The 26159-nt window shown below is 44.5% G+C and overlaps 1 protein-coding gene across 2 annotated transcripts in view; it reads left to right on the plus strand.

Moving 5' to 3' along the window:
- GEMIN5 (gem nuclear organelle associated protein 5) overlaps nt 1–19970 on the plus strand; it is a 42996-nt gene extending 23026 nt beyond the window's left edge. For both annotated transcript variants that reach the window (XM_075856104.1, XM_075856105.1), the window contains 15 exons: nt 206–345; nt 3786–3957; nt 4065–4283; nt 6314–6433; nt 7188–7316; nt 7529–7624; nt 12127–12264; nt 13264–13411; nt 13531–13650; nt 14150–14360; nt 14534–14794; nt 16344–16506; nt 16957–17362; nt 17443–17533; nt 19408–19970. In XM_075856104.1, the coding sequence (XP_075712219.1) occupies nt 206–345; nt 3786–3957; nt 4065–4283; nt 6314–6433; nt 7188–7316; nt 7529–7624; nt 12127–12264; nt 13264–13411; nt 13531–13650; nt 14150–14360; nt 14534–14794; nt 16344–16506; nt 16957–17362; nt 17443–17533; nt 19408–19590 (2597 nt within the window). In that variant the 3' untranslated portion in view covers nt 19591–19970. The remainder of the gene's footprint in view (nt 1–205; nt 346–3785; nt 3958–4064; nt 4284–6313; nt 6434–7187; nt 7317–7528; nt 7625–12126; nt 12265–13263; nt 13412–13530; nt 13651–14149; nt 14361–14533; nt 14795–16343; nt 16507–16956; nt 17363–17442; nt 17534–19407) is intronic.
- Nucleotides 19971–26159: the final 6189 nt, after the last annotated feature.

A 26159-nucleotide genomic window follows, 5' to 3' on the forward strand; every position in this document is an offset into this window, starting at 1 on the left:
TATACACAGTCATGGCAGATTTTAGTAACAATGTAAACGACAGACTCCATTGTGATCGGGTGGCGTGTAGATCTCCATCATCCGGTGTGATCAATCCTCTGAGCTGTTTCCTGTTCCGTTTTTTTTTGTATATTACGTTTTTGTTTTTTTTTCTAATAAATGTGGATTGAATCTCTTTAAGTGTTCTCTTCATATATCACTACAGAGAACCCTGCCGAAATCCCAGTCACTATCACAGATCCTTTCCGCACCCTGTCTGGGCACACTGCTAAGATCACAAGTCTGTCGTGGAGCCCTCATCATGATGCTAGGCTGGTATCTGCCAACTATGATGGCACCTCTCAAGTAAGCTGAATATAATGGGAGATTGGTGTTCATTTAAACAGACATAAAACCCTGTTTTCAGGGGATAGGGCACCAATCGTGAGGTTGTGCCACCCACATGCCTACATATAGATGTATGTGGACCCTGTCTTACAGTGTTTCTTTACAGTCACTTCACTTTTTGCACATTGCTATACCACAAAGGATAGTTGACGTATAATGCCATTACAGCACCACCGATGTCCTGGTCCCCTATCGATCCACTTTGTACGCAGGAACCGATCGTCCATGTTAATGACACATCACGTGACTGCAGTGGCCAATTTCTGCCTGCAGAGGTGATCCTATTATGGACAACATGTCCCCGCCTTGCTGTATACACAGAGGACACTTATTGTGTTGGAACGGTGGGAGATTTTAATTTAAAAAAAGCCTTTAAAGGTACAAACACTTTACGGTCCGTGTACTGATTTTGGCTTTTATTGGTCTATTCATTCATATACACAACTGTTTTCAAATACTGCTGGTTGTCTTTGGAAACCTTTATTTAGCTCCACACAAGAAAGTGGAGAAGAAAACCTCATGGCATTTATGGTTTACAAAGTTACTTAACAGTTCAAGTAGATTTTAATTGTTGAATGTTGTAAACCATTGTCCAGAAGGGGAGTTTCCCTTTAAGAACATGATCTTGTAAGGTTAGAACTACATACTGGAGTTACTTACTGTGAATGGACCCGGCGCTGACACACACGGTACGTAAGCAAATAGCAGTTTATGGTAATATCTGGTTCCCAACACCGTACGAATGCAGAATCCTGTTGTCTACATTTGTCGTATGCAGCTTTAAATGGTTAAGTAGATCCCTGCATATAAACGTCAGTGATGGACTCCACCTAGTCTATATCTTATACACAATAGATCAAAGTCTGTCAGCATTGAGACTTGATAGATGTATATTTGTACGTGTTCTTAGAAACTTGCTGGTATAATGACATTGTGAGGAAATGGAGCTTTAAATCATGACTAAAAACAAGACGACTTCTTTTATAGTTCCACAGTAACTCATAGTTGTGTATAATTCATGAGAGCAGATGGAGAAGACTTCTCTTAGGCGGAGACCGTGTCATTTTAAGGACGACCTATTTACCAAATGTACTTCCTGCTCTATGTCCCTGGGGCAAATAATCAACCCCCTCCCATAGATGTCAACGCTTCCTCAATGTATTATTAACATCTATAGCTAAATAGACTGAACAAACATCCATTGCAGTTACTTATGTTGTGCACTGAAGCTGTCTATAAAACATCTCTTGACCCATCCTGTGCTGCGACCTACCGACCTGTGTTGCGACCTACCGACCTGTGTCTAATCTCCCCTTCCTCTCTAAACTCCTGGAACGCTTGGTCTACTCTCGCCTTATCCGCTAGCTCTCTGCTAACTCTCCTCTTGACCCCTTACAATCTGGTTTCCGCACTTCACAGAAACTGCCCTTACTAAAGTCTCAAATGATCTCCTGATGACTAAATCTAACAGCAAATACTCTCTACTGATTCTACTGAATCTCTCTGCCGCTTTTGACCACCAACTCCTACTTAATATGCTCCACTCTATTGGTTTTCCTCCTATCTCTCTGACCGCTCGTTCAGTGTGTCATTTTCTGGTTCTACTTCTTCGCCTCTTCCCCTTGCTATCGGGGTTCCTCAGGGATCAGTCCTAGGTCCGCTCCTCTTTTCTCTCTACTCAGCCCCTATAGGACAAACCATCAGCAGATTTGGCTTCCAGTAACCTCTCTACGCTGATGACATCCAACTATATACCTCTTCCCGTGACATCTCCCCCGCTCTAATACAAAACACCAGTGATTGTCTGTCCGCTGTCTCTAACATCATGTCCTCTCTCTATCTGAAACTGAATCTTTCTAAAACTGAGCTCCTTGTGTTCCCACCATCTACTGACCTCCCTAAACCTGATGTCTCTATCACTACCATAACTCCTGGGCAGCATGCCCGCTGTCTCTATCACTACCATAACTCCTAGGCAGCACGCCCGCTGTCTCTATCACTACCATAACTCCTAGGCAGCACGCCCGCTGTCTCTGGGTTATTTTTGACTGATCTTTCCTTTACTCCTTATATTCAATCACTTACACCTCAAAAACGTCTCCACAATCCGGCCTTTTCTTACTGTGGAAAAACTCTCATTGTCGCTCTGATTCACTCTTGTCTTGACTACTGTAAGGCCCCATGCACACGACCGTATTTTCATCTGTCCGTAAATACGGATCCGTAGTCATCCATAACTTATCCGTATATACAGAACGATGTCTGCAAATACGGTCCGTAATGCGTCCGCATTTGATCTGTATATACTGATCCGTAAAAAAGAGGGAGGCTGCAACGGATGCCACCAACATGTTGCATAGCCACGCTTCCGTGAATACGGACGCTTTACGGATGCACATCCGTAGCTGTCCTTATTTACGGAAATGCCCATAGGCTTCTAATATTGATAGGTGTCCGTGGCCAATAGAAATAAATGGGTCCGTAATTTCAGATGAAATATACGGTCGTGTGCATGGGGCCTAACTCCTTACTAATCGGTCTTCCCTTTTTTTTTTAAATCAGATAATTTTGTATTACATTTTCAAAAGTAAACTGCACAAAACATTACAGTCAAACCCCGTCTCCAACCTTCCCCCCAGACACCTTCAGGAAATACAAAATTACAAAGTATATGAGGTATAGCATGTTGCAATTGTCAGATATATCAATCACATAATACAAGGAATATGAGATACATCAGAATTTATCGGGTAATCCAAGCACCCCCCCTCCAGTATATTACTATGTATTTCAGATATATTCCTCTCCAATTTCCCCCTTCTCCTTACCCCACAGCTATATGTGTAAATCGTATACAGAACATATTATAACCACTATAAAGAGGTCCTACACAGTGTTTATGGTGCATATTCCGTTAGGCATAACCATGGTCCCCATATGGAATAAAAAAAAAAATTCCGCTTTACGCTTGACATAAACAGCCTTTTCTAGTACAATCATTTTAATCGGTCTTCACTTTAATAAACTCTCCCCTCTCCAATCTATCAAAGTGGGATATGGTTGCTTGAAGTTGCAGGCCCGCGGTCCTGAGGCTGCACTACTGAGAGATCCTGATAACATACTGTGTTGTCATAAAGACTTGTGTGAATCCAAATTACTATCTACATCAATATCTACCTCTTGTCTGGAATACTGGCATATATGTGGACATTGATATGAATCCACACAACATCTCCATTACAGCACTACAATTACATCAAAGGGCCTTTATATGCCTCTTCTCATATGTCTATTTTAAGATTAGGGTGATGATGTCCTGTTGTTCATGGGGTCAAATAATAATAATGGACTATATTGCCATTAGTGTCTTGATTAATCGGTCTCTATTTCCATACCAGGTTTGGGATGTACTCCAAGAAGAGCCAATCAGTAACTATCGGGGGCACAAGGGACGATTGCTCTGTGTCCAGTGGTCTCCGGTGGAGGCTGATCAGATATGGACGGGAGCAGATGACTTCTGCTTACACAACTGGTCCATATCAAAGCAGGAGCACAGTCGACCTCCCAAAGGTCAGTTCTCATATCTGTTTTTTTTGGGAGATTTTTTTTTTGTTCACTCGGTGAGCGGCCTATGCAAATTTTGGGAAACCCCTTTTTTTGTATTTTTCCTCTCTTAGGAAAGAAATCAAATGAGCTGGAAAAGAAACGTTCTCTGCAAGTCAGAAACAAGGCAAAGAAGAAGAAAAAGACAGACAACATTACTCCGGAGGTTGGTGGAGAAGTGATGAGCAGAGAACAAGAAAGTCCGATTACCCCAGCACAGAATGGGACATCTGATCAAGAAGAGGATCGAGCCTCTCCTGAGATCATTCCTGAGAAAACTGCACCGCAGGAAGGTATTGGAGAGTTTGCACCCTAAACGTGGCTCAGGGTGGTGGGACTGCTGGTGATTTAACCCATTTTTGACATATACATTTAAAGGGATTTTCCAGGACTTCATTATGGATGGCCACGGCCCCTTCATTCTTTCCACAGGCACAGCACTGTACTGCAGCTCACCAGGGTCCCCAATCTAGCGATCACAGGGGTTTAAGCGGTCGGACCCTCACTGCTATTGTTATAAACAACCCTCCACTCCACCTCCATTGATGCATTAGAAATTTTGTTTTATACGGTGCCCAGTCAAATGAATGGGTGGCCATGTAATACATTCTCACGTAGAGTCCACCAGGGAGCGAGCTGCTATTTTTGGCAAAGACCCCCATGTGACGGCTGCATATCCTAATAGAGCATACAGAAAGGAGTTGTCTAGTTGGAGCAACTTCTTTAATCCCTGCATAATGGAACAATTCTGAAACTTTGTAATATATTTTTTGTTTACATTCCTCACCATTTTCAAGATCTCTGCTTGCTGTTAGATCATGGAAAAATTTGTTTACATCCAAAAGCTGAAAAATCCATCCGGACCTAAAAAAAATTTACAGCGAGAGTTTACTACAATGCATTCAATCTTTGTAGTCCTATATGAGCTAAACAGTCTGGACTCCAGGCCACTAGCCGCTCTTATACTAATAAATTGTAGCAAACCCTCAGGACAAGGGTGAGATTTCTGCTGCTGTTATGTTTTACTCACAGAGCTTACAATGTACCAAACCTTTAGCTGTGAGAAGTATCCGGTCTGGACATGGTTTTTGTCTCTGAATTTATAGAAGAATGCTCCAATTCGCTTACAGCATGCAGAGATCTTGAAAATAATGAGGAATTTGAACACAAAGTATATTAGAATGTTGCCAAACCTTTTCATTATACAATTATAAAGCTTTATTTAAATCTGGACACTGCCTTTATGTAGAGACATCCTGCGAATTCTCATCAGTCTGGGCAACTTGGGAAAAGTCTTAAGAAATATTTTATCTCCTTTTAACATCATTTCTTAAAATTCTGCTGCTGTATAAATAATTTAGTGAATGAAGAAAAAAGTTTGTTTAGTATGTAAGCTGTCAGAGTACGGCCAAGACCTCTACGATGATTCCTACTCCATAAATGATGTATACATATGAATTATTTACAGCCGCACCAGAGGTTCTCCTGCCCCGCACTTCTTACTCCAGGCACGTCTCCATCTATTCCCCATGTGCGGGTTGCACTGGGATTCTCCCACTATCTCGCTTTATGGTCTGGAGACTTGATGTGTTTATTATGTTACGTGAAGCTTTATTATAGCTTTAGTTTTAATACTTTGGGTATGAATATCATTAAAAAAATAAACTGCATTATTTAATATTGAGCAATTAGCGCATTGATATACTTCAGTGGTCTCCAACCTGTGGCCCCACAGCTCTTACACAACTACAATTTACAACATGCCCTGACCGCATGCTCGGAGTTGTAGTCTTCGTAAGAGCTGGGGAGCCACAGGTTGGAGACCACCAATAAATAGTATACATACACTACATGGCTGAAAGTGTGTAAAATGAACACTTGGCACTGAAGGTGATCCCACCGCTGGGACCAAGGAGAATAGGGATTCAATGTGCCTTAGAACCCACCCACAAAGAGGAGGAGAAGCGAATGAGAGACGAGAAGTTTTCTCTTCCCCCTTTTATGCCCAGCTCCAAAGACACAACGGGAACGTGTTGGAACCCCCACCTATCTGCCATTTTTAGACATAAATGTCTATTGTCGGAATACCCCTTAGTAAATGCCTGATTTTCTAAACCCAAAAAAGTCAGCGCCCCCCTAGACATATCATTCCCATATTGCTTTGATTTAACAGTGCATCTGTGCAAACGTTGGTCGGGGGGCTGACAACCTCCTATACTTACACTTGGGGGATGGTGGGGGCTTTACTTGTCCATCATCTGCTCTGTAACCTGGTATTATATAATCTGATGCACATATTGGGTTTTTTTGTGTGTAATTCTAGCTGTAGCAGAATCTCCGCCTGTGTTAGACGCTTCACCTCTGCCGAGTGTTGAGAAGCGCAGTCCAAGCCCAATATTTAAGAGAGCTGCACCCAGAAAGGAGCAGCCAAAGGAGAAAGGAGGTTCGTATTGACTCGCTGGACAATGGACGTGAACTCGCAAGTAACTTTTGCTGCACTTTAGTGATTATTTAGCAGTGGATTGAATAGCAGTTCCCTATTGAAACAACAGAATAGAACGAAATCCACTGCTGTAATGCTGCCCTAACGTTAGCAGACTACATGCTATTTTACAATCTGTAGTCTGCTGATGGCCCGACAGCACAACCCATTATATTTATTGTTCCAGTGCAAAATTAAGCCGTTTTAAAACAGTGTTCACTAAAAAAAATGTCCTATCGTTTTGTGTCTGCAGCTCCTATGTAGACTTATGCGTTTTCATGGTAAAAGATTACACATAAACCCTGTATGGACTAATCCTGCAATCATATGACCATTCATCTGTCACCTTGCTCACCTGCCAAATGTATGTAAGTGAGTAGTAGGGAGTGGGACTGAAGAAACGAGACCATAACGGCAGGTTCAGGCTACACCGGGTTTGTCTGTAGTCTGTTATTATGGAGATACATAGGTCTGCATAGGAGCTGTAGACACCAAACGATAGAACATTTTTTAATGAAGACTATTTGCAACGTTGTTTCATTTTGCATGTTTGATGCATTGGAACAATTACAAAATAAATATATATATATATCGTTGCAAGGGTGGACCTTTCCATTAAGTATTCACCAACGCCTTTCCATTAAGTCTTTACCATTTTCCTCATACTGTATATATTGTCCATGAAAACACATTCCCTATGTTATTTTACCCTTAGACCTCCACAGCCGAAAGAAGAAATCACGTTCTCTACTTCCAATTAGTACCAGCAAAGATCATCGCTCCAAAGAAGAGCAACATAGGGATTGTATAAAGCTGGCAGGCGTCCTGTGCGCCAATGGAGGAGGTGAGACTATTTCTCAATGTACTGCCATATAATCTGATTGTCATGTCTGGCACCATACATTGTATGCCATAGAACGAAGTCTTAGCTATTTTATCATTAGATTTCTATGGGTACCTACCTGAGATATTACCTGTCCGGTTAGTTTATTCCATAACCTGGCAGCCATAATGTTCTAGAATGGTAAATGTCTCCTCGTTGTTTTCTCTTCACAGAATCTGCAGGGGGGACGTGTTCCCTTGATGAGCACACATCACATCTGGGCCTCTATAGTGATCGGGCTACTCTACACAGACTAATGGAGGAAGAGGGTTAGTGAACAATATTTTTATGATGGTCAACTATATAATGAACGTTCTTATGTAGAAACTGGTATTTAATTTAGTATATACCCTATGAATGTGATGGATGCAGTTGATGTCATATATCCACTAGAGGGTTCAAGTACTTTGATGACGTCACCACTGCTGCATCTTATAGGTCACAGAACCACAGTGGCGACCAACTAACTGTTCCCCTATAAAGCGAAGCTCGGGCAAAGAAAACAGGATTTTTTAAATACTCCCCCGTAAAATCCTTTACTCATCCAGTCCATTGGGGACGCAGACCATGGGTATATGCTGTAGCCACAAGGAGGCCTGACACTAAGAATAAAAAAGTGTTGACTACTCCTGCAGTATATACCTGTCATTCAGGCACTGGGCTAGTCAATCTGCACAAAAGCAGGAGGAGAAGCAGATCAGAAGGGAAAATCATTATATCTTAACCAGCAAGCCAACGGTCAACGTCATCATGAAAAAAGAGTGGGATCTGTGTCCCCCAATGAACTTGACGAAAAAAGGATTTTACGGTGAGTATTCAAAAAGATCCTGTTCTCTCGCTTGTCTCATTAGGGGACACAGACAAGGGGTGTCCCAAAGCAATCCACATGGATGAGAACTAACAGATAAGGAAGAAATCATCTACTCTACAGATGCGAGCAACACCTTGCGACCAAGGAAAGCATCTGCAGATGCAGCAGTATGCACTATGTAGAATTTGGTGAAAGGGTGCAAAGACAACCAGGTAGCTGACTTGCAAAATTATAGAGCCAAAGCCTGATGGCCCACAGCCCAGGAAGCACCAAGAGTGCTAGTGGAGCAGGGTTCTTTCCCTATGAGCTGGTAGACCTCGTGAATAGTCAAGCGCAGCCATTAGGCGATTGTAGCCTTAGAGGCCGGCAAGCCATTACTGGGACCTTCTGGAAACACGAACAGAGTGGTGAAAGGAGAAAGTGACCGAAAGGTAGACCAGCAAGGCACATGTGAAGAGAGCGTTCGTTTGGATGCACCGGAAACTGCAGAAGGATGGCAAAACAATATCCTTTTTAAGATGGAATGAGGAGACCAACTTGGGGGAAAAAAAAGCACTGCCTTAACTCGATGTAGAGAAAAATACGGTGCGCGACAAGACAGCTTTCAGCTCGTAAAACCCTCCAAATGGAGGGAACGGCAGCCCTGGAAAGTGGACTGCTGAGAGAGCAGGAAAGTGACGCTCCGCCCTGGCCAGAATCTTGAAGGCTACCGAAGTCTGGGTCCTGCCTTGCTGATTGAGGTAGGCAACTGCTGTGTCCATGTCTGTCTGGACTCAGGCCAGACTCCCAGCCAGAAGAGATGTTCAGTGACTGAGATAGATGAAGATTGCTCTTAGTTTAAGATGTTGATGGGGAGACCAGCCTACTGGTGGAACTAAAGGCCCTGAGCCGTGAGATTCCGGAAGGCATCTCCCCAACCCCGATGACTGGCAACCACTGAGAGGGCCTGCCAAAGGAGCGGGAGAGAGGAGTTGCTCTGAAGGATCACCGGGGAGTAGAGACACCAGAGAAAAGACTGGCCAAGGAAACCAGCCGTTACACCAGGAGAAGACCACGCTTTGAGGTGGACAAGTGTGAAACTGGGCTCAGATCCTTCATACAAAATCGGAGATAGGTCAGAGTGCCCCACCGCAGGTCGTTGACCCCCTGTTGCAAGGTGGACAGTTTCCGAGGAGAAAAGTACACCCGAGCCAAGGTGGGTGTCTGATTTTCCTCCCGGGACCGGAACCTGATGGAAATGTCGTCCAAATAGGGACAAATAAAATCCCTTTAAACGAAGAAGAGGCTTGACCACAGGGAGAAACTTAGTGAAGACCCAGGGGTTCTTTGACAGGGCACAACTCGTAGTGGTGAGGAAGAACCACAAAAGCACAGGAAGCGCTGGTGAGGTGGACAAATGGGAATGGGTGGTACTCGTCCTAGATGTCTACTGATGAAAGAAAGTCCCCCTGTGCCACTGACTGGAACCACTTCATGCGGAAATGACGGACCTGGATAAAGGCGTCCTGGATGGGTAGGACTGAACCGTTCTTTATGGGGACAACAAAAAGATTTTGGTAGAACCCGTGGAACTCCTGGTCTCGAGAAACGAGAATAATGACTGCTTGACCCAAGAGAGATTCTTGTGCTTGAATAAGAGAGAGCATGTCGGGTGGAAGGCTTACAAACTCCATCTTGTACCCTAAGGAGACTACTTCATGTACCCTGGCGTCCAAAATAGGAGAAAGCCGGACATTCTTGAAAAGTAGAAGTCTTCCCACCCCCCCCCCCTTACTGAGGGCGGGGTGTACCTTAAGGCGGAATTGCTCTTTCCCTCTGCAGACTTTGTGGCTTGACGGTGGGCATGACAGGAGGTACAAGGCTTAAAGTGAGGTCTGTTCTTGAGGTCCGGGTGGGACTGCTGACTGGATGTCTGTGGTCTGAGGAATCTAAGAAATGGACGCAAACGATGTCCTGTTTGCCTGGGGAAAGGAGCACAGCTAGCCTTAGTTTGAGGCAAGTGAGTGCTTTTTCTGCCTATGGCTTCTGAGATGGTCAACCAGACAGGCTCCAAAGACATGGGAGCCAACAAAAGGAAGAGCTGTCAAGGAGCGCTGCAAAGCAGTGTTGACGGACTAACACTTAAGCCACGCAGTCCGGCGACTAGGGAAGATGATGTGTGAGCCTTATCCAGAGACGCTTTGCAGAGACACTTGGTAGCCTCTGACAGCTGTTGAGAAAGATTCACTAGATCTTCAGTAGGTTATTCTGAGAGGAAGCCATGGTGGAATTAGTGAAGCTCTGTTGACCCATTGCAGAAGCAAGAATTGTAGGCTGAGCCATGGCATCAAAGAACACTTTGGAGAAAGTGTCATTACTGTGGTCCAAAGGATTGCGAAAGGAGGCAGAGTTTGCCATAGGAATCATAGTGGTCTTGGCAAGATGGGTGGCTGGAGGATCCACCACCGGAGACGTAGCCCATTTGGAAGAAACATCTTCTTGGAATGGATACATGAGGTACAGACGAGATCTTTGCGAATCTCTTATCAGGATGTTTCCACTCTTCCAGGTGGGAGAGGATGGGCTTGTGAGGTCGTCTGGAACAATGGAAGGTGACTGACTTTACTGGGGGAGATGGGTCCCCATCAGTAACATGTAAGGTGTCTATGACTGCAGAGATGAGACTGTCCTCACAAAAGATAGCTTGTAGGAATGCTCCGGGTTAGAATCCGAGGGCTCACTCTCAGACAAGGTTTCCCTGTGAGGAGAAGAAACAGTGGAGTGGTCCCTTGGAAGGGAAGGGAAACTGATGAGGCAGATGATACGGAGGGCAGAGGAGACCGTACAGATCTTTCCTGTTTAGGGGGTCTGCCATGGGAAGACGACATGGACTGAGAGTCTCCAGAGAGTCGGTCAACAAGGCGAACCAAGATGCCCAGTATGGGGGGCATTGGAGAGGTCACCAACGACCCTAGAGAAGGAGTTGGTCCATAGCAGTTCAGCCTCCGCACTAGGCGTGGACATGGCTGGCAGAAACTGAAATGAAGCCACAGGGTGAGTGTCCACAGACGCTTGGCCTGGAGGCCGTTATGCATTGCAAAGAGGAATAAGTTGACCACATGAGAATTTTTGGCCACATGTGGAACACACAAAATAAGTTACATAAGGCAATTGTCCGTACAATTCTCCTCTGGTGTATGACATGGCAGAATGGGGGTCACCAAGTTCCCAAGTACCTGGGAAAATGACTAGTAACTATGAGTCCACTCAATACTGGAAAGCAAGGCTGTAACTCCCTAAAAGAGTTGTTCTATTTAAATGCTCCCGTACTGTATCTGAGAGAGTGCCTGAGAAGGTTATAGAAGGGAGGGGGATGTACACTACTCGCCTATCCAGAAGTCCACTTCATCCCCAGTATGTTGAACCAGCAGGGAAGTCCCCTCTGTGTGCCATCTGCGATGTGGTGGGGTTAAAGGGGCGCAACCATTTAGCTGGTGGGCGACAGAGGAGTTTACGCTCTTGTCCCTCTTGTCTTCAGTATGGCAGGGGGACAACAGAGTGATAAAACACTGAACCCCTGCGACGCCCGTTACCTCGATAGAAGGGAAGAAAAATAAATGAACATTACTAAAAAGCAAGACCGTCTGCTCTACCAGCAGGGTGGTCTGCCTCCTACGGGCACGAAGTTAAGACTGATTAGCTCAGTTCCTGTAAGAGGGGTATATACTGTAGGAGTCAACACTTTCTTATTCTTAGTGTCACGCCACCTAGTGGCAGAAGCATATATCCAGGGTCTGTGTCCCCCAATGAGATGATTGACAAAAGATAAGTTTGACAATTGTTACGACTATTTTTTTCAGTAATTGTCATGAGTCTATTATAGAATGAATCAATTTCAGCTCACATAAGGGTCCGGCCTCTGTGTCATATTTAATTCAATTCATTACTTTTTTTTTTTTTTTTGTCTGTTTTTACATCCAGGAAAAGCTCATCTAGAGAGTGGACACTCAGAACTCCAGCACCAGATTATGCTGTGGAAAGGTGACCTGCAGGGGGCGCTGAAGCTTGCTGCAGATAGGGGAGAGCTTACAGACCAGCTGCTTGCTCTGGCACCAATGGGTAGGTTTTGGGGATGTGTATATAGTCAGCCCTCTCTAGCTACTCAATAATATGATCATTTATTAAAAGTACACTGACCCATTTAGATAAGATTGGCAGACAATCCAATGTGTATGGGGGCAGCCTGACCATTCCCCGACATGTGAGAGAAAGAAGGATATCCTGTGTACCCCAGGAGATAAGCTGCTGCCAGAGTGGTCTGGCACCCGCTTATCCCACACTCCCCATCTAATCACAGGTGTGAATGTTTTTCCAGTCACAATCACTGTCCATGGGCAACCAGAACGACTGAAGTTACCTGATCTTTTCTGCACTAGATCAGTATCGTGTGTTGCAGGGGTTATTGCATTTATGGAATAGTTTATTTTTTAATTGTCTGTGTTGTCCGTAGCTTTGCCATATCTTGTTACGTTTTCTATGGCGGTATTTCCCGGCGTTTGCTGTGTATGCTGAGCATATCCATAGTGTCTTCCACCGGGCAGATATACGTCGGTTTACCTTATGTTAACTGTAAAGGAAAGCGTAGACTGCGCTGTCTTATACTGTTGGCCACTGCCAGAAAAGGTGGACCACAGGGTACATGGTTTTTATTAACGTGGGGCCTACGCATGTTGCATGCTACTGTATGACATACGTCGGAGGTTTAGGTTTGGCGCATATGCCAAGAGGTGTTCCCATCATATTCAGCAAATGTAAAGGCCAAACGCGATGTGAACAGAGCCCTACGGGAAAACATGGGTATAACTTGGATTGTTTGGACCCCAGTGTGAAAGCTACACCTTAACCAGTACATTAACGAGTTCACATGTCATGGCAGTATAGATTATGATGCCATATATAATCTATATACATCATGTAGCAATTATATAATGAGATGACTCCGTCCTGTAGAATTACATCATTATGCATTGAGATATTGCTTTGTGACCCAGTCCTGCCGCCTTATGTGGTTAAGTGGATTATGGACCCACCTCTGATTTAAAAATCATGTATTTTTAGCTGGATACAAAGTCTGGGTTTGGACGGTTGACGCATATGTGAAACAGCTGTGCTTCCAGGAACAGTATGTAAAGGCCGCCACTCATCTCCTCTCCATTAATAAAGTCTATGAAGCGGTGCAGCTCCTGAAAGGAAACCACTTATACAGGTCGGTGGGTCGGCTGGGGTTTTTCTTCGGCTCTTCTAGTAGGTGTAGCGGCTCCGGTCTAGTGGAATCTCCGAGCTGAAATGTGTTCTGTGTAATTAGGAATGGGGTTTGTCTTTCAGAGAAGCCATTGCTGTGGCCAAATCTCGTCTGCAAACAGATGACCCCGTGCTCGGAGATCTGTACACCAGCTGGGCCACTGTACTGGAGCAAGATGGTCATTATTCTATGGCTGCTAAGTGGTAAGGCACGGCTAATAAGTAGGTAAACGGTTGGGTAATGTTAGGAAGGAGAAAAGTTTGAGGATTCTTTATTCATCGCTATAACAAAGAACAGATTTGCAGTGATTCGCCAAATGCTCCTGTTAAACCCTTTAGATGGTGGTAGCGGGGCACACCTCGTCTGCTTCTCCTGACCTCGGGCAGTTTCTCATATACACATTGGTAAGGTCTGTGATCTTGGGCCGCCACTTGATTTCCAGAATTATAGGTCTCTATAGAGCGCTTAAACGCCTTTGCCACTGATCCGACATTTGTGCTGTTGAAGATTTGACACCACGTTGTAAGCACACTGATATAAATGGCCCTTTATTAGGAATATTCCATCAGATTTCCAGTAACTGAAATCTCTGAGTAGTGTCAAAGGGTGTTAAGCCCCCTAATAGAGCCCCTTCACTCTGGAATCCAGTGTCAATCCGAGACTAACAGTAATTCTGATGCTCCCTTCTTATTGTTTCCTCAGTTACTTAGGGGCATCATCCCCATATGATGCAGCTAAAGTCCTGGCCAAGAAGGGTGACCTGCCATCTCTCAGCACCGCAGCTGAACTTGCATTCATTTCTGGAGAGAAGACTCTAGCAGCCACATTTGCCCTGCGCTGTGCCCAAGAACACATCACTGCTAAGAACTGGGTTGGGGCCCAGACGTCTTTGAAGCAGCACCCAACCCTGCTGGTAACCATTTACTTTCTTGATAACATTGCCTACCACTGTAATAAAGGAAACGCAAGCAAGATGAAGGTCATGTAGAAATATTAGCCATGGCAACCAGTCTGGTAGGAAACTACCATTAGAATCTTGATTGGCTTCTATCTGCAACATCACTTCTTTCTGTTCTCGTTTTACAGGGACAGAGGCTGGTCTTCTGTACCAGTGAACTGCTGTTTAACCGCCTCGAGGACAAGACACCCGTGGACTGGAAGACCCAATCCACCCCATGTTTTCATGATTGGGTGGGACATGGCAGCGAGGAGCCGTTCATTAGTAAACTGACAGGCCTGTGGCAGATGGAGTATAGACTGTGCTCAGCAGATCAGTATACTGAGGTGTGTCAGCAGCTGTGTACATCTGACACCCCACCAACCACGGCCAACACCAGTCCAAAGCAGGTAATGGAGCTGTCCTTTATTGTCATATTAAAAAATCCCTAAATAGCATGTCTCTTTAAGCCGACCCAGTGATCAGCTTATTGTCGCGGGTCTGGCTTCAGAAACCCCTGGTGATCAGCTGTTATTACTGGATAAACTATGGCTGGCCAAATGTAGTATTGCATGCAGCCATTCAAAGCAAAGGGCGTCCAAATAATACATGGACGGGACAGGACTGCCTGAGCAAGAGTCATTTTTTTGCAGCAGCTCTCCGCTATGACTAATAGTAGGGGGGTTTTGAATGGGGGGACTTCTCAATGACATCTATATGCCCTAATATGGTATATGGAAAGGGATTTTCTTGATGAGACCACCCCTTTTTTATAGGAAATCTGAGTTGCATGATTACTCTGCACATCAATGATCAGTGTCATGGCTTTTTATCTGTACATGAATCTCGCTGTACGTTATGATTGGTGAGGAGAAGTATTATGCAGGTCTCAGCTGTTTATCAAAGCTGACACCCTAACGGCCAAGATCAGAAAACTCCTATTCCGACCATTTAACCACTTAGATGCCACAGTAAACAAGAGGTGGAGGTCCCCTCCGTCGTCCCATCGGCCGCGAATTGATTGCGAGGTGCCGATGGTTGCCAATGCAGTGTGTGGGCCTGATGAAGACCCCCCAGGTCTAACATGACCTTGTCTACCAGGTCTACTTTGTATTAAGCCCTGACGCAGGGCTTAGTGTTAAAAGTAACATACACTGCATAAGTATTGCAATGTATGGATCCAGCCATCTAACGATTGCATGTTCAAGTCTTCTAGGGGGACTAAAAAAAGAAATGCAATAAAGCAAAAAAATGCAATAAGGTTTTTAACCTTTTCCCATTTTTAAATAAAATAAATGAACATAAGTGGGATGGCAGCATCTATAGAGGTCTGAACTATCAAAATATAAGGCTGTTTATCCCACACGATGAGCACCCCAAAAAAGTTAAACCGCCAAAATTGCTGTTTTTTGGTCCTCACTTCCCGAAAAAATAGAATAAAAAGTTGTATGTACCCCAAAATCTTACCAATAAAAACCGCAGCTCGCCCCACAAAACACAAGCCCTCAAATTGTTGCATCGACACAAAAATTAGACGACGACAGTACAATTTATTTTTTAACACATTATTTTTATTTTGTAAAAGTATTAAAACACAAAAAGAAACCAGATTAATTCGGTATCGTTGTAATTGCAATGATATACAGAATAAAGTTAACATGTCAACGCTAAAAATGAAACCCCAAAAAAAACGTGGCGGAAGTGCTGTATTGTTTCCATTCCACCCCCCCAAAAAAAAAAGTTTCTCTGTACATTAAATGGTGTCATTAGAAAATACATCTTGTCCCGCAAAAAAACAAGTCGTCATACGTCTGTCGATGAAAAAACAAAAAAGTTATGGCTCTTGGAAGATGGTGAGGGAAAAACGGAAAAACTAAAATAGGCTTGCTACTTAAGGGGTTAATAAACATTATGACAAGACTGACTAACTACTTATCTTGGTTGGTTTCAATCACACAGCTGCTTTTCCACATCGCTCAAGAGGTGGCGCTCTCTGCTCTGAGCTACCTGTCTAAGAGCTGGGATGAGATGGCGTCCGCGTTACTCCGCGCGCTCTCCCGCTGTCATCAGGCAGGACAATTTACATTAATGCAAGAAATTTCCCAGCTTCTGTATCCAAATGGTGAGTCACACGGTTTCTTTTTTTTTTTTTCCATGCTTTCTCCATTCACACACACACAGCTGTTTTTAGAATTCTACTGGTCGCCCTTGGAAACAGACAGCAGTTTATCTCCATTATGCTGTCAGTCATGTGACCTAAGCTTAGCCGCTCCTGTATAATTGTCCTCTGAGCTCCCACAATGCTCTACTCTGGTGGAACCAGCAGAATTCTACATTTAGCTTTAGACATAAATGGAGAAGAAAATAAAGTGTATGAGAACATGATGAGTAAAGTATTTGCAGAGTTTCTCAGCATTTTATGTAGCGTTTAACAAAAATGTAAATTCCTATTTAAAAAGTGGAGTGTCCCTTTAAATTAACGTGTTGCAACTAATTTACTAGGGTGCGTTACTACAGCAAAGTTGTCCATTATTCCATGCTACAAGATGTGGTATTTTCCTTTTGTCCTCAGGTTGTGATGAGCTAAGAATGAACCTCAACCCGGACAACAAACAAAGCTTAGCTGCTTGTGACAGTGTGCGGGCGTTCCTCGCCTACGTCAAGTTGTATGAGGTTTGGTGGAATCCGTCAGAAGTGAAGATGGAGATCTCTTCTGTAGAAGATGCAGATCTCCCTGCCCCAGGGGAGAAGGACACTCCAGAAATGCTTTGTGACTTTAGAGTCCTGCTGTCAGATCTACATGCCGGCTTCCAGAACGCACAGCGGGAGATTACGGATGTTCAACAAGCTCTCCGGGAGATGATTCAGCAGCATCAGAGGAACCGGCAGATCCAGGATAATTCTCTAGAACTAGACCAAGACTCTGAATCAAACCCAACGTCATCCCCGGAGAAAGATTCTGACGGCAACAGCCTGATGTGAGTAGACTATGAGGAGATCATTATCATCACTCCTTCCGTAAGGTCTTATGTTAATTGTTCTTTTGCTGATTTCATAGTTCTAGCCCAAATCCAGTCTCCCTGACGGAGCTGATGAAGAAGCTTTCTACAGCAAACCATAAATTGGCTGAATTTCCTGAATACTTAAAGGTAAGAGGTGCAGAGCTGCAGCACCAGGATGATTTTAAGGGGGAAGTTTCAACTTTAAAGGGGTTTTCCACGTTCTTACAACTGATGATCTATCCACCGGATAGGTCATCAGTACATGATCTGTGGGGGGTCCGAACCCCGTGCAGATCAGCTGGTCTGGTGCCTTCGTGCACCGAACGTACATGCCCGGAAGCACTAAGCTCCGGAATAGCGCGTTTTTTTTCTGCTCGCGGAGAAAAAAAACACCTCCACCTCCCATTGTTTTCAACTGAGAAGAAGGCGTTTTCTCAGCTATACTGCCATGTTAATGCAGAGGCTCTGCTCCTTCCCTGACAAGCAGGCCAGAAAGCTTTTTTGATTTGGCTGTTTGCAGTGAACTAGCTGTGGGGAGAATGAGTAAGCATGCGTGTCCACCAACAGGACGTGCACATTGTTATACAGTTTAAACACCAGGTGGCGCCATACTTTAAGTGACTATCATGACACTCCACTGGATTGTTTTTTTTAACAAACGTTCATTTTTCATGATCTATACTTTTAATTATGAAATTTAATAGTGGCACAACTCCTTTAATAAATGGGACTTAAAAGGGTTTTTCAGGAATTTACATTGATGCCATTCATTAGGATCAGTCATCAATGTGTGATCAATGGGGGTCCCGGAGGTTGGTAAACAAATGCTGCTGCACCTTCACTGTTGTACCAAACGCAGTGGCGCTTCCATACTCTGCCCAGTACTGCAGCTAATCCCCAGCTCAATCACATTCACTTCAGGGCAGGGCACAGCCAGACGTACGGAAACACCTCTGTGTATGGTACAGACAACCCCTGTGTACTACTGCACCGTGGAACCACCAGAGGTCAGACCCAAACCGATCACACATTAATGGACTATGCAAACGATCCTGTGAATTCCTGGAAAACCTCTTTACCTGACTGAATGTGTATAGTTCTCAAATGTTATCTGTAGAAAATAGAGATGGGAATAGCAATTCTACTCATTTCTTTTGGATCCTTATGATGCACGCCAAGCCGGGGGCATGGTCCCAATTTCCCCAGAAACGTATATTACAAGAAAGAAAGTAGGCAGCACTCAAGGGGTGAGGATGAATCACCAGTGGTTTAATCCAATATGCAATGTTTCGGCTTGTGTAATGCTTGATAAAGGCGTAGATAAGCCGAAACGTTGCATATTGGATTAAACCACTGGTGATTCATCCTCACCCCTTGAATGCTGCCTACTGTCTTTCTTGTACTTTATGTTGTAATCTCTCCAAATTACGTAGTGGAGGTTAGAAATATGAAAAGGAATTGTAGTCATCGCTTAATTTCCAATATGTCTATATCAGGATACACGTCCAATTAGGGCATTTGGAAAGTATAAAAGCCAATTGAAAAGAATGACTCAACCTGGCCGTGTATTATATGGTCACCCATTCATATGAAGGGCTGTCACGTAATAATACTTCCCTGCAGAGGAGATGTGCGGCTGGCCACAACTTTGCCTAGTAAAAACAGCCGATCCCTGGAGAGGGGTCAGGAGCCGGCCCACGTCGATCAGATGATTGCTAGGGCAGCTTTCTTCAGAGAAGGGCGTATCTTCTTGAGACAACTCCTTTAAGGATAAATACAATAAATGCCCTGGACCCATTCGTGTTCTCATATAAGACCAGTGATCAATTGCCAGACTTATGTCTAAAAATAAGACCACAAATTAAATGGAGTCCACTTTTTTCACTGCTCGGTCACTCTCCATTGAAGTCTATGTGAAACATAGCCATGGCCTGCATGATGGATTCTGTAGAATAGTGGCCCTATGAAGCTCATCTACATACATGACCACTGCACATATTACGTTCTTATGTTTTCTCTAGGTGCTGCCATTCCCTGATGTTCTGGAGAGTTGCCTGGTCATCCTTCACCTCCCCTCTTCTGAGCTGACCTCTGACGTGCATGGACAGGCGAGAAGTCTCCTGCAGAGACACGGCTCTGGGTCACCCGACCACCAGAAAGTAGCCAGAAAATTTGTGTCATCATTAGAAGGGCAGCAGCCCTGAGTTTAGGTCTTTGCTTTTTACTGCTTTCAGGTCAGCAATAACCACTGCACTAGTGCCGGCATCCGTCTGCTGCCTTCGCTTCTCCCGGAAGCTGGATACTATAGTCACTGATCCGCCCCATGTAAATAGCCGCTGGGTTATGGACTATGTTCCCAGCATTGGAATGAAACCGCAATGGTCTAACTAGGGTGCATGGCATATGCTGTACTATACCTTTAAAAGAGGCACTTTATGGACTCCATGCCAGTCATGAGGCAGTTCAATGCCAAGGATCCATTTTCTGCTTCTTCTTTTCTATGTTCTTCTGTTCGTATTTACTGTCATTGATATGCAGCAGTGATTCAAAGTGCTAAATCCTAAATAAATGATGCTGCTCTTTTTCGGTGGTGAGCCTATATTGACAAAATTGTAGCTTATCATCCCCAAAGTGCTGGTTTATAGTGAAACAATAGGCTGCTTTGCCTTTAACATTGGCTTCGCAAAGGGTAGGCGGCAGATTACATTTTAAGTGGTATGCCCCTTTAAAAAATATAGGGTTAAAGGGGAAAAGCGGTAGTATATAGTAATGCTCAAGCTTTGCATGTAGGAATGAATTTCTTAGTGCACGACTGGAGGAGAGGGATACTATATGAACATAGAAATTTAAGTATACCACATCCCGTAGCTGTGGCTTTGAGACCTACACCCAGGAGCCAAATCTTAGCAGAGTTTAGCGAGTACTTGTTGGCCCTCCTGATATGGTTGGTTTTTGTAAACACTTCCCCATAAAACAAGAATTCTGAAGCATCTTCTCTTGGAACAATGCGTTGTGCTGTTCCTCTGATATTCTTCCTGGAAATGTAGAAGTAAGTGGGTCTTCCCATTTCCCTTGTCAATCGGGCTTATTCCTACACAGTCTGCCACTGATTGACATGGGGAAAGGTAATGCCTGGTTGTCAATATATTTGAACATTTCCAGGAGGAATAATGGAGGAATGGCACAATTTGGATGGAAATGTATTTCCATATCCAGAGAGCTGACTGGCCCTCTTTTAGAAGAGTTGTATGAGAGAGACAAAAAGGAGTCTTGTTTGTTTGTTTGTTTTCCAGAATCTCCACTCTTGTTCATAGGCTGTGTCTGGTATTACAGCTCAGCCCTACTCGAATGATGACTTCTATCTATTAAGTTTGAGACATTTTCTGTTGTTCCATCCACCTTCCAGGCTATTGCTTAGGTTGGGTTCCTACACAGCCGTTTACTCGTGGTTCTCTGGAAGAACGTAGTAGATCCCATAAAGGGAGGATGTAAGATACAGTTTAAGGAATATTTTAGAAACTGCGCCACTCTTGTCCATGTGCTGTGTCTGGGTATTGCAACTCAGCCCCACTCACCAGCCCATAGACAAGTGTGGTGCTCCTGATCCATTCCCACCTTTAAGAAATAATAATGTGGAGAACTGCACTGTATGAACTCCAAAGAATGAATCCAAGCAATTGTTGTCTTAACCCACAAAGAAAGACTACTACCACCACTGTGTGCTACCATTACCCTGCTGTTGTAATGGGCAGTGTTTACCAGCAACGACCGATATGGGGAAAGTGTGTGATTATTACTTGGTCAGAACTTGCTTGTACAGAGCTTCGTATGCACCTGTTGAGTCGATGGGGTTAAAGGGATTGTCCAGGATTCGAAAAAAGACACTCAAGAAACTGAGCCACTTTTGTTCATAGGCTGTATCTGGTATTGCAGTTTAGTCCCACTCCAGTGAAAGGAACTGAACTGCAAAACCATACACAGCCCATGAACCAGAATGGTGCTGTTGGGGGGAGAATAGGCAGACCTTTTTGTTTTCCAATCCCGGACAACTAGAAGAGCAGCATCACACCACTTTTTACTATGGGCTAAGTGCACACGCATTTATTACTGGTGGGAACTGTCCCGGTGGACATAGTATTATTGTCATTTACAGCTGTAATGTCCCCTTTACCTGTATGTACAGGGCGTGTGACTGACGAGCTACATACATGGGGATGACACTGTGAACCTAATTGTACTATATGTTTTCTGTACACACTTACTGTTATGCCAAGGAGGAATTGCGTTTCTTTTTCAAATAAATACCAGAAGGCTTAAAGATACCCAAGATTGTTATAAATGAATTAATATGCTGCAACACTGCACCACATTTGAAAGCATGTGCAACATTTTGTACTCACGTATTCTAAACCTCACTCAATTGCTTATTTTTTTTTTTTTCTGGTTCGTCTCATCATTGGGGGAAACAGACCATATGTTGACTCCCCCCTACACTACATACCCCTCCTACAGGCACTTAGCTAAGCAGTCTTAGCTTAGTGTCTGTAGGAGGCCGACACCGATGCTAGTACAGCAGGACGTCTTTCCTTTTTTTTTTTGCTTCCTTTTCTTTCTCTTCACTCAGATTACAGGAACGATGCGGTCTCCCCAACTTTTCCCAACCTCAGCGGTCACACAGTGTTTCCAATGCACTGTTGACCCCCCACCCACCTTGCCATGCTGGGCACAGGAGCGCAAGCTCCTTTGTCACTTACCAGCCTGAGCGTCATCCCCCATGCCTGCTATATCAGTGTCCATCCAAACTGAACTGGCACACAGTGGGAACTTCACTGCTGGTTGCCCATTCTGCAGATGTACTTCAGGACAGATGAGAACCACCACCTTCCCCATTAGCACCTAGCACTGCACTCCTGCGCCACACGTCTTGCTACCCACAGCGGCGCATACCTCCACTCTTCCTATGGCAAATTCTGCTTAATTTTACAATCTTTTGGATCGCCACATTGACTCCTTAGGTCTTTCTTTGAGGCCGCTGGCTCGGCCTTGTGTCCAATCTTCGCTTCCACATGGTTCAGAAGAGCCTCTACTTAATGGCCTTGCCCACATGGTCTCCTTTCAGGGGCCCCCACTGAAGATCTGTTGAATCTCTCTCACCACCTGTCCGATGTTACTAAATATCTGTGTGCAGCTTCCCTGAATGCGGGTTGCTTTTTGACTCGTCTCCTTTTCCATGGTTGCCATGCGCCAGACGGCATGGCTCAAATGATGGTCTGCCGACACTGCTTCTAAACGCTACTTCACACCTCTTCCCTTCTGTGACTCCCGTCTCTTAAGAGCTCGCTTGGACAACATCATCTTGGAAGCAATAGATGAAGAAAGCACTCACGTGCCTCAAACTAAAGCTCGTCGCGCTACTAATCTACCCTTTCATACACCGCGTTCCAAATTATTATGCAAATGTTATTTTTCGGTGATTTTCCTAAATAGTCGATGCAAATGACAGTCAGAATAATCTTCAAGCCATCAACCGTTGGAGTATAATGCAAATTTTATTGAACAAATCTCCTAATGATAACAGATTTTTTTTTAGAAGTAAAAAACTCAAAATGCACGGTTTCACATTATTATGCACAACAGAGATCAAAACATTTTAAAGGTTGTAAAGAGAACTAAAATGGTAATTTGTTGAATTTGCAGCATCAGGAGGTCATATTTACAGAAAGCAAAAGCTCTTTCAATCAAAAAAAACTTAACAGGCCAAGTTACATGTTAACATAGGACCCCTTCTTTGATATCACCTTCACAATTCTTGCATCAATTGAATTTGTGAGTGTTTGGACGGTTTCTGCTTGAATATCTTTGCAGGATGTCAGAATAGCCTCCCAGAGCTTCTGTTTTGATGTGAACTGCCTCCCACCCTCATAGATATTTTGCTTGAGGATGCTCCAAAGGTTCTCAATAGGGTTGAGGTCAGGGGAACATGGGGGCCACACCATGAGTTTCTCTCCTTTTATGCCCATAGCAGCCAATGACACAGAGGTATTCTTTGCAGCATGAGATGGTGCATTGTCATGCATGAAGATAATTTTGCTACGGAAGGCATGGTTCTTTTTGTACCACGGAAGAAAGTGGTCAGTCAAACTCTACGTACTTTGCAGAGGTCATTTTCACACCGTCGGGGACCGTAAAGGGGCCTACCAGCTCTCTCCCCCATGATTCCAGCCCAAAACATGACTCCGCCACCTCCTTGCTGATGTCGCAGCCTTGTTGGGACATGGTGGCCATTCACCAACCATCCACTACTCCATCCATCTGGACCATCCAGGGTTGCACGGCACCCATCAGTAAACACGGTTTGAAAATTAGTCTTCATGTATTTCTGAGCCCACTGCAACCGTTTCTGCTTGTGAGCATTGTTTAGGGGTGGCCGAATAATAGCTTTATGCACACTTGCAAACCTCTGGCGGATCCTACACCTTGAGGTTCGCGGGACTCCAGAGGCACCAGCGGCTTCAAATACCTGTTTGCTGCTTTGCAATGGCATTTTAGCAGCTGCTCTCCTAATCCTATTAATTTGTCTGGCAGAAACCTTCCTCATTATGCCTTTATCTGAACGAACCCGTCTGTGCTCTGAATCAGCCACAAATCTTTTCACAGTACGATGATCACGCTTAAATTTTCTTGAAATATCCAATGTTTTCATACCTTGTCCAAGGTATTGCACTATTTCACACTTTTCGGCAGCAGAGAGATCCTTTTTCTTTCCCATATTGCTTGAAACCTGTGGCCTGCTTAATAATGTGGAATGTCCTTCCTAAGTAGTTTTCCTTTGATTGGGCACACCTGGCAAACTAATTATCGGAGGTGTCTGAGATTGATTACAATGATCCAAAGAGCCCTAAGACACAATACCATCCATGACTTTAATTGAAAAACTAATAATTAAATGTTTATGACACTTAAATCCAATGTGCATAATTTGGAACACGGCGTAGATTGCTCAGACAAGCCCTCGGACAGCAATCCCAAAAGGACTCTAAAAACAGACCGTCAGGCCCCATTTCCCTTGACACTACTGCCCCCAGCCCACTAAGCTGGCAGCAGGTAAAAACAGGTGGGGCCTCAAGTGGGGGGGCAGACTTCAACTCTTCATAAAGGTCTGGCTCTCTCACATCTCGAATGCCTGGGTGCAGGAAGTAGTCTACTCAGGGTACAAGATCGTATTTGTACAACTTCTGCCCGACAGGTTCTTCCAGTCCATGTCCCCTCCATCACCTGCCAGGTGACGGAGGGGGTGTGGCAATAGACCCTCTCTTCAGTCGAGTAATTGTCCCTCTTCTTCTAGGCCAAGAATTTTGAGGGTTTTACTCAAACCTTTTTGTTGTCTCCAAAGCGGGTGGTTCCATTCTAGACCTAAAATGACTGAATGCCTTTGTCAAGATCCGTCATTTCCACATGGAGTCCCGCCAGTCGGTATTCAGCTCCATTCAACAGGGAGAACAATTCTCCTCAGTGGACATCAGGGACACACACCTGCACATCCCCATTTGCCTGCTCACCAGTGTTCCTGGACTTTACTCCCTCCCCACTGCCTGTATGTGGTCCTGCCGATGGCCCTGCAGGTTTTCACAAAGGTCTTTCTGTGATAATGTAGATTCTTTGTTCCAGAAATATTTCAGTTGTCCCCTATATGGATTGACCAACTTACAAATTATTCTGGAAACCCTGACTCGTCGGAGACTACCTGTCCTGGGAATGGTGTAGACACCACTGAAAAAAGGAATGATCACAGCAACGGAGGAAAACTATAATATAGTATAATGGGTGCAAGCCTTACAGGAACCTGGTCCAAGGTGCCATGAATGGAGACCGCAAAATTCAAAAGACAAGGCAGCACATCCAAAATAACAGGAATTTATTTACCCACAAATGCGACGTTTCAGTCCAACAGGACCCTTCTCAAGCATGGTGTAGACACCGACTCGCTTGGGTGTTTCTTCCTACGGAGAAAATGTCCTCCCTGCAGTTGGGCACTCTGACCTCTCTCTGCTTTTGTATGAAGGTTCTGAGCACCATAATGACTTCCATTGAGAACATTCCCTTGACCGCCAAATCCTTCTTCCCTTTCAAGACTGCTGGTCTCTTCTCTGGTGGCCATTCAGAGCCACTCCTTTCTTCCACTATGCTAGCAGGTACTCTGCACGGACGCCAGCCTTCTGGATTGGTGAGGGGCCTTCCGGAGTCTCACGGCCCAATGCCCCGATTCTGGAATAGGCAAAGCTTCATCACTAGGTGTTCAAACAAATCTTTTTCATGTGGGGCATGCTCATGGACTTGCCAGGCCGCCCTCTCTCTGTCTCTAGGTCTTGGGATCCAGAGACGTATGCGGTCAATGTCCTGGTGACTACATGCAATCACCTTAGTCTGATTTACATGTTTCCCCCGCTGCCTCTGCTTTCACTGCAGTCCACTGCGCTATTGATTCCGTCAACAAAAAAAAAACGGAGGCCTGCCAGAATGGTGACAAATGGAAGCCATTAGCAATGTTTCAGTCACCATTGATATCAATGGTGATGCAAACGGAAGCTAAGATTTCCGTTTGCCTTTCCATTGAGGGCTTCCACGACGGAAACCTCCAACAGAACCCCTCAATGGCAAGCCAATGCTGATGTAAATAGTCCCTTAGCCAGCAGGTGAAGAAAAGATTTTTAAGGGGAGTACTAAAAAAAAAATACTATTTAGGCGGGATTCACACGACCGGGTCGGGTCCGAG

Source organism: Rhinoderma darwinii, chromosome 3 (genome assembly GCF_050947455.1).
Source record: "Rhinoderma darwinii isolate aRhiDar2 chromosome 3, aRhiDar2.hap1, whole genome shotgun sequence".
NCBI lineage: Eukaryota > Metazoa > Chordata > Amphibia > Anura > Rhinodermatidae > Rhinoderma > Rhinoderma darwinii.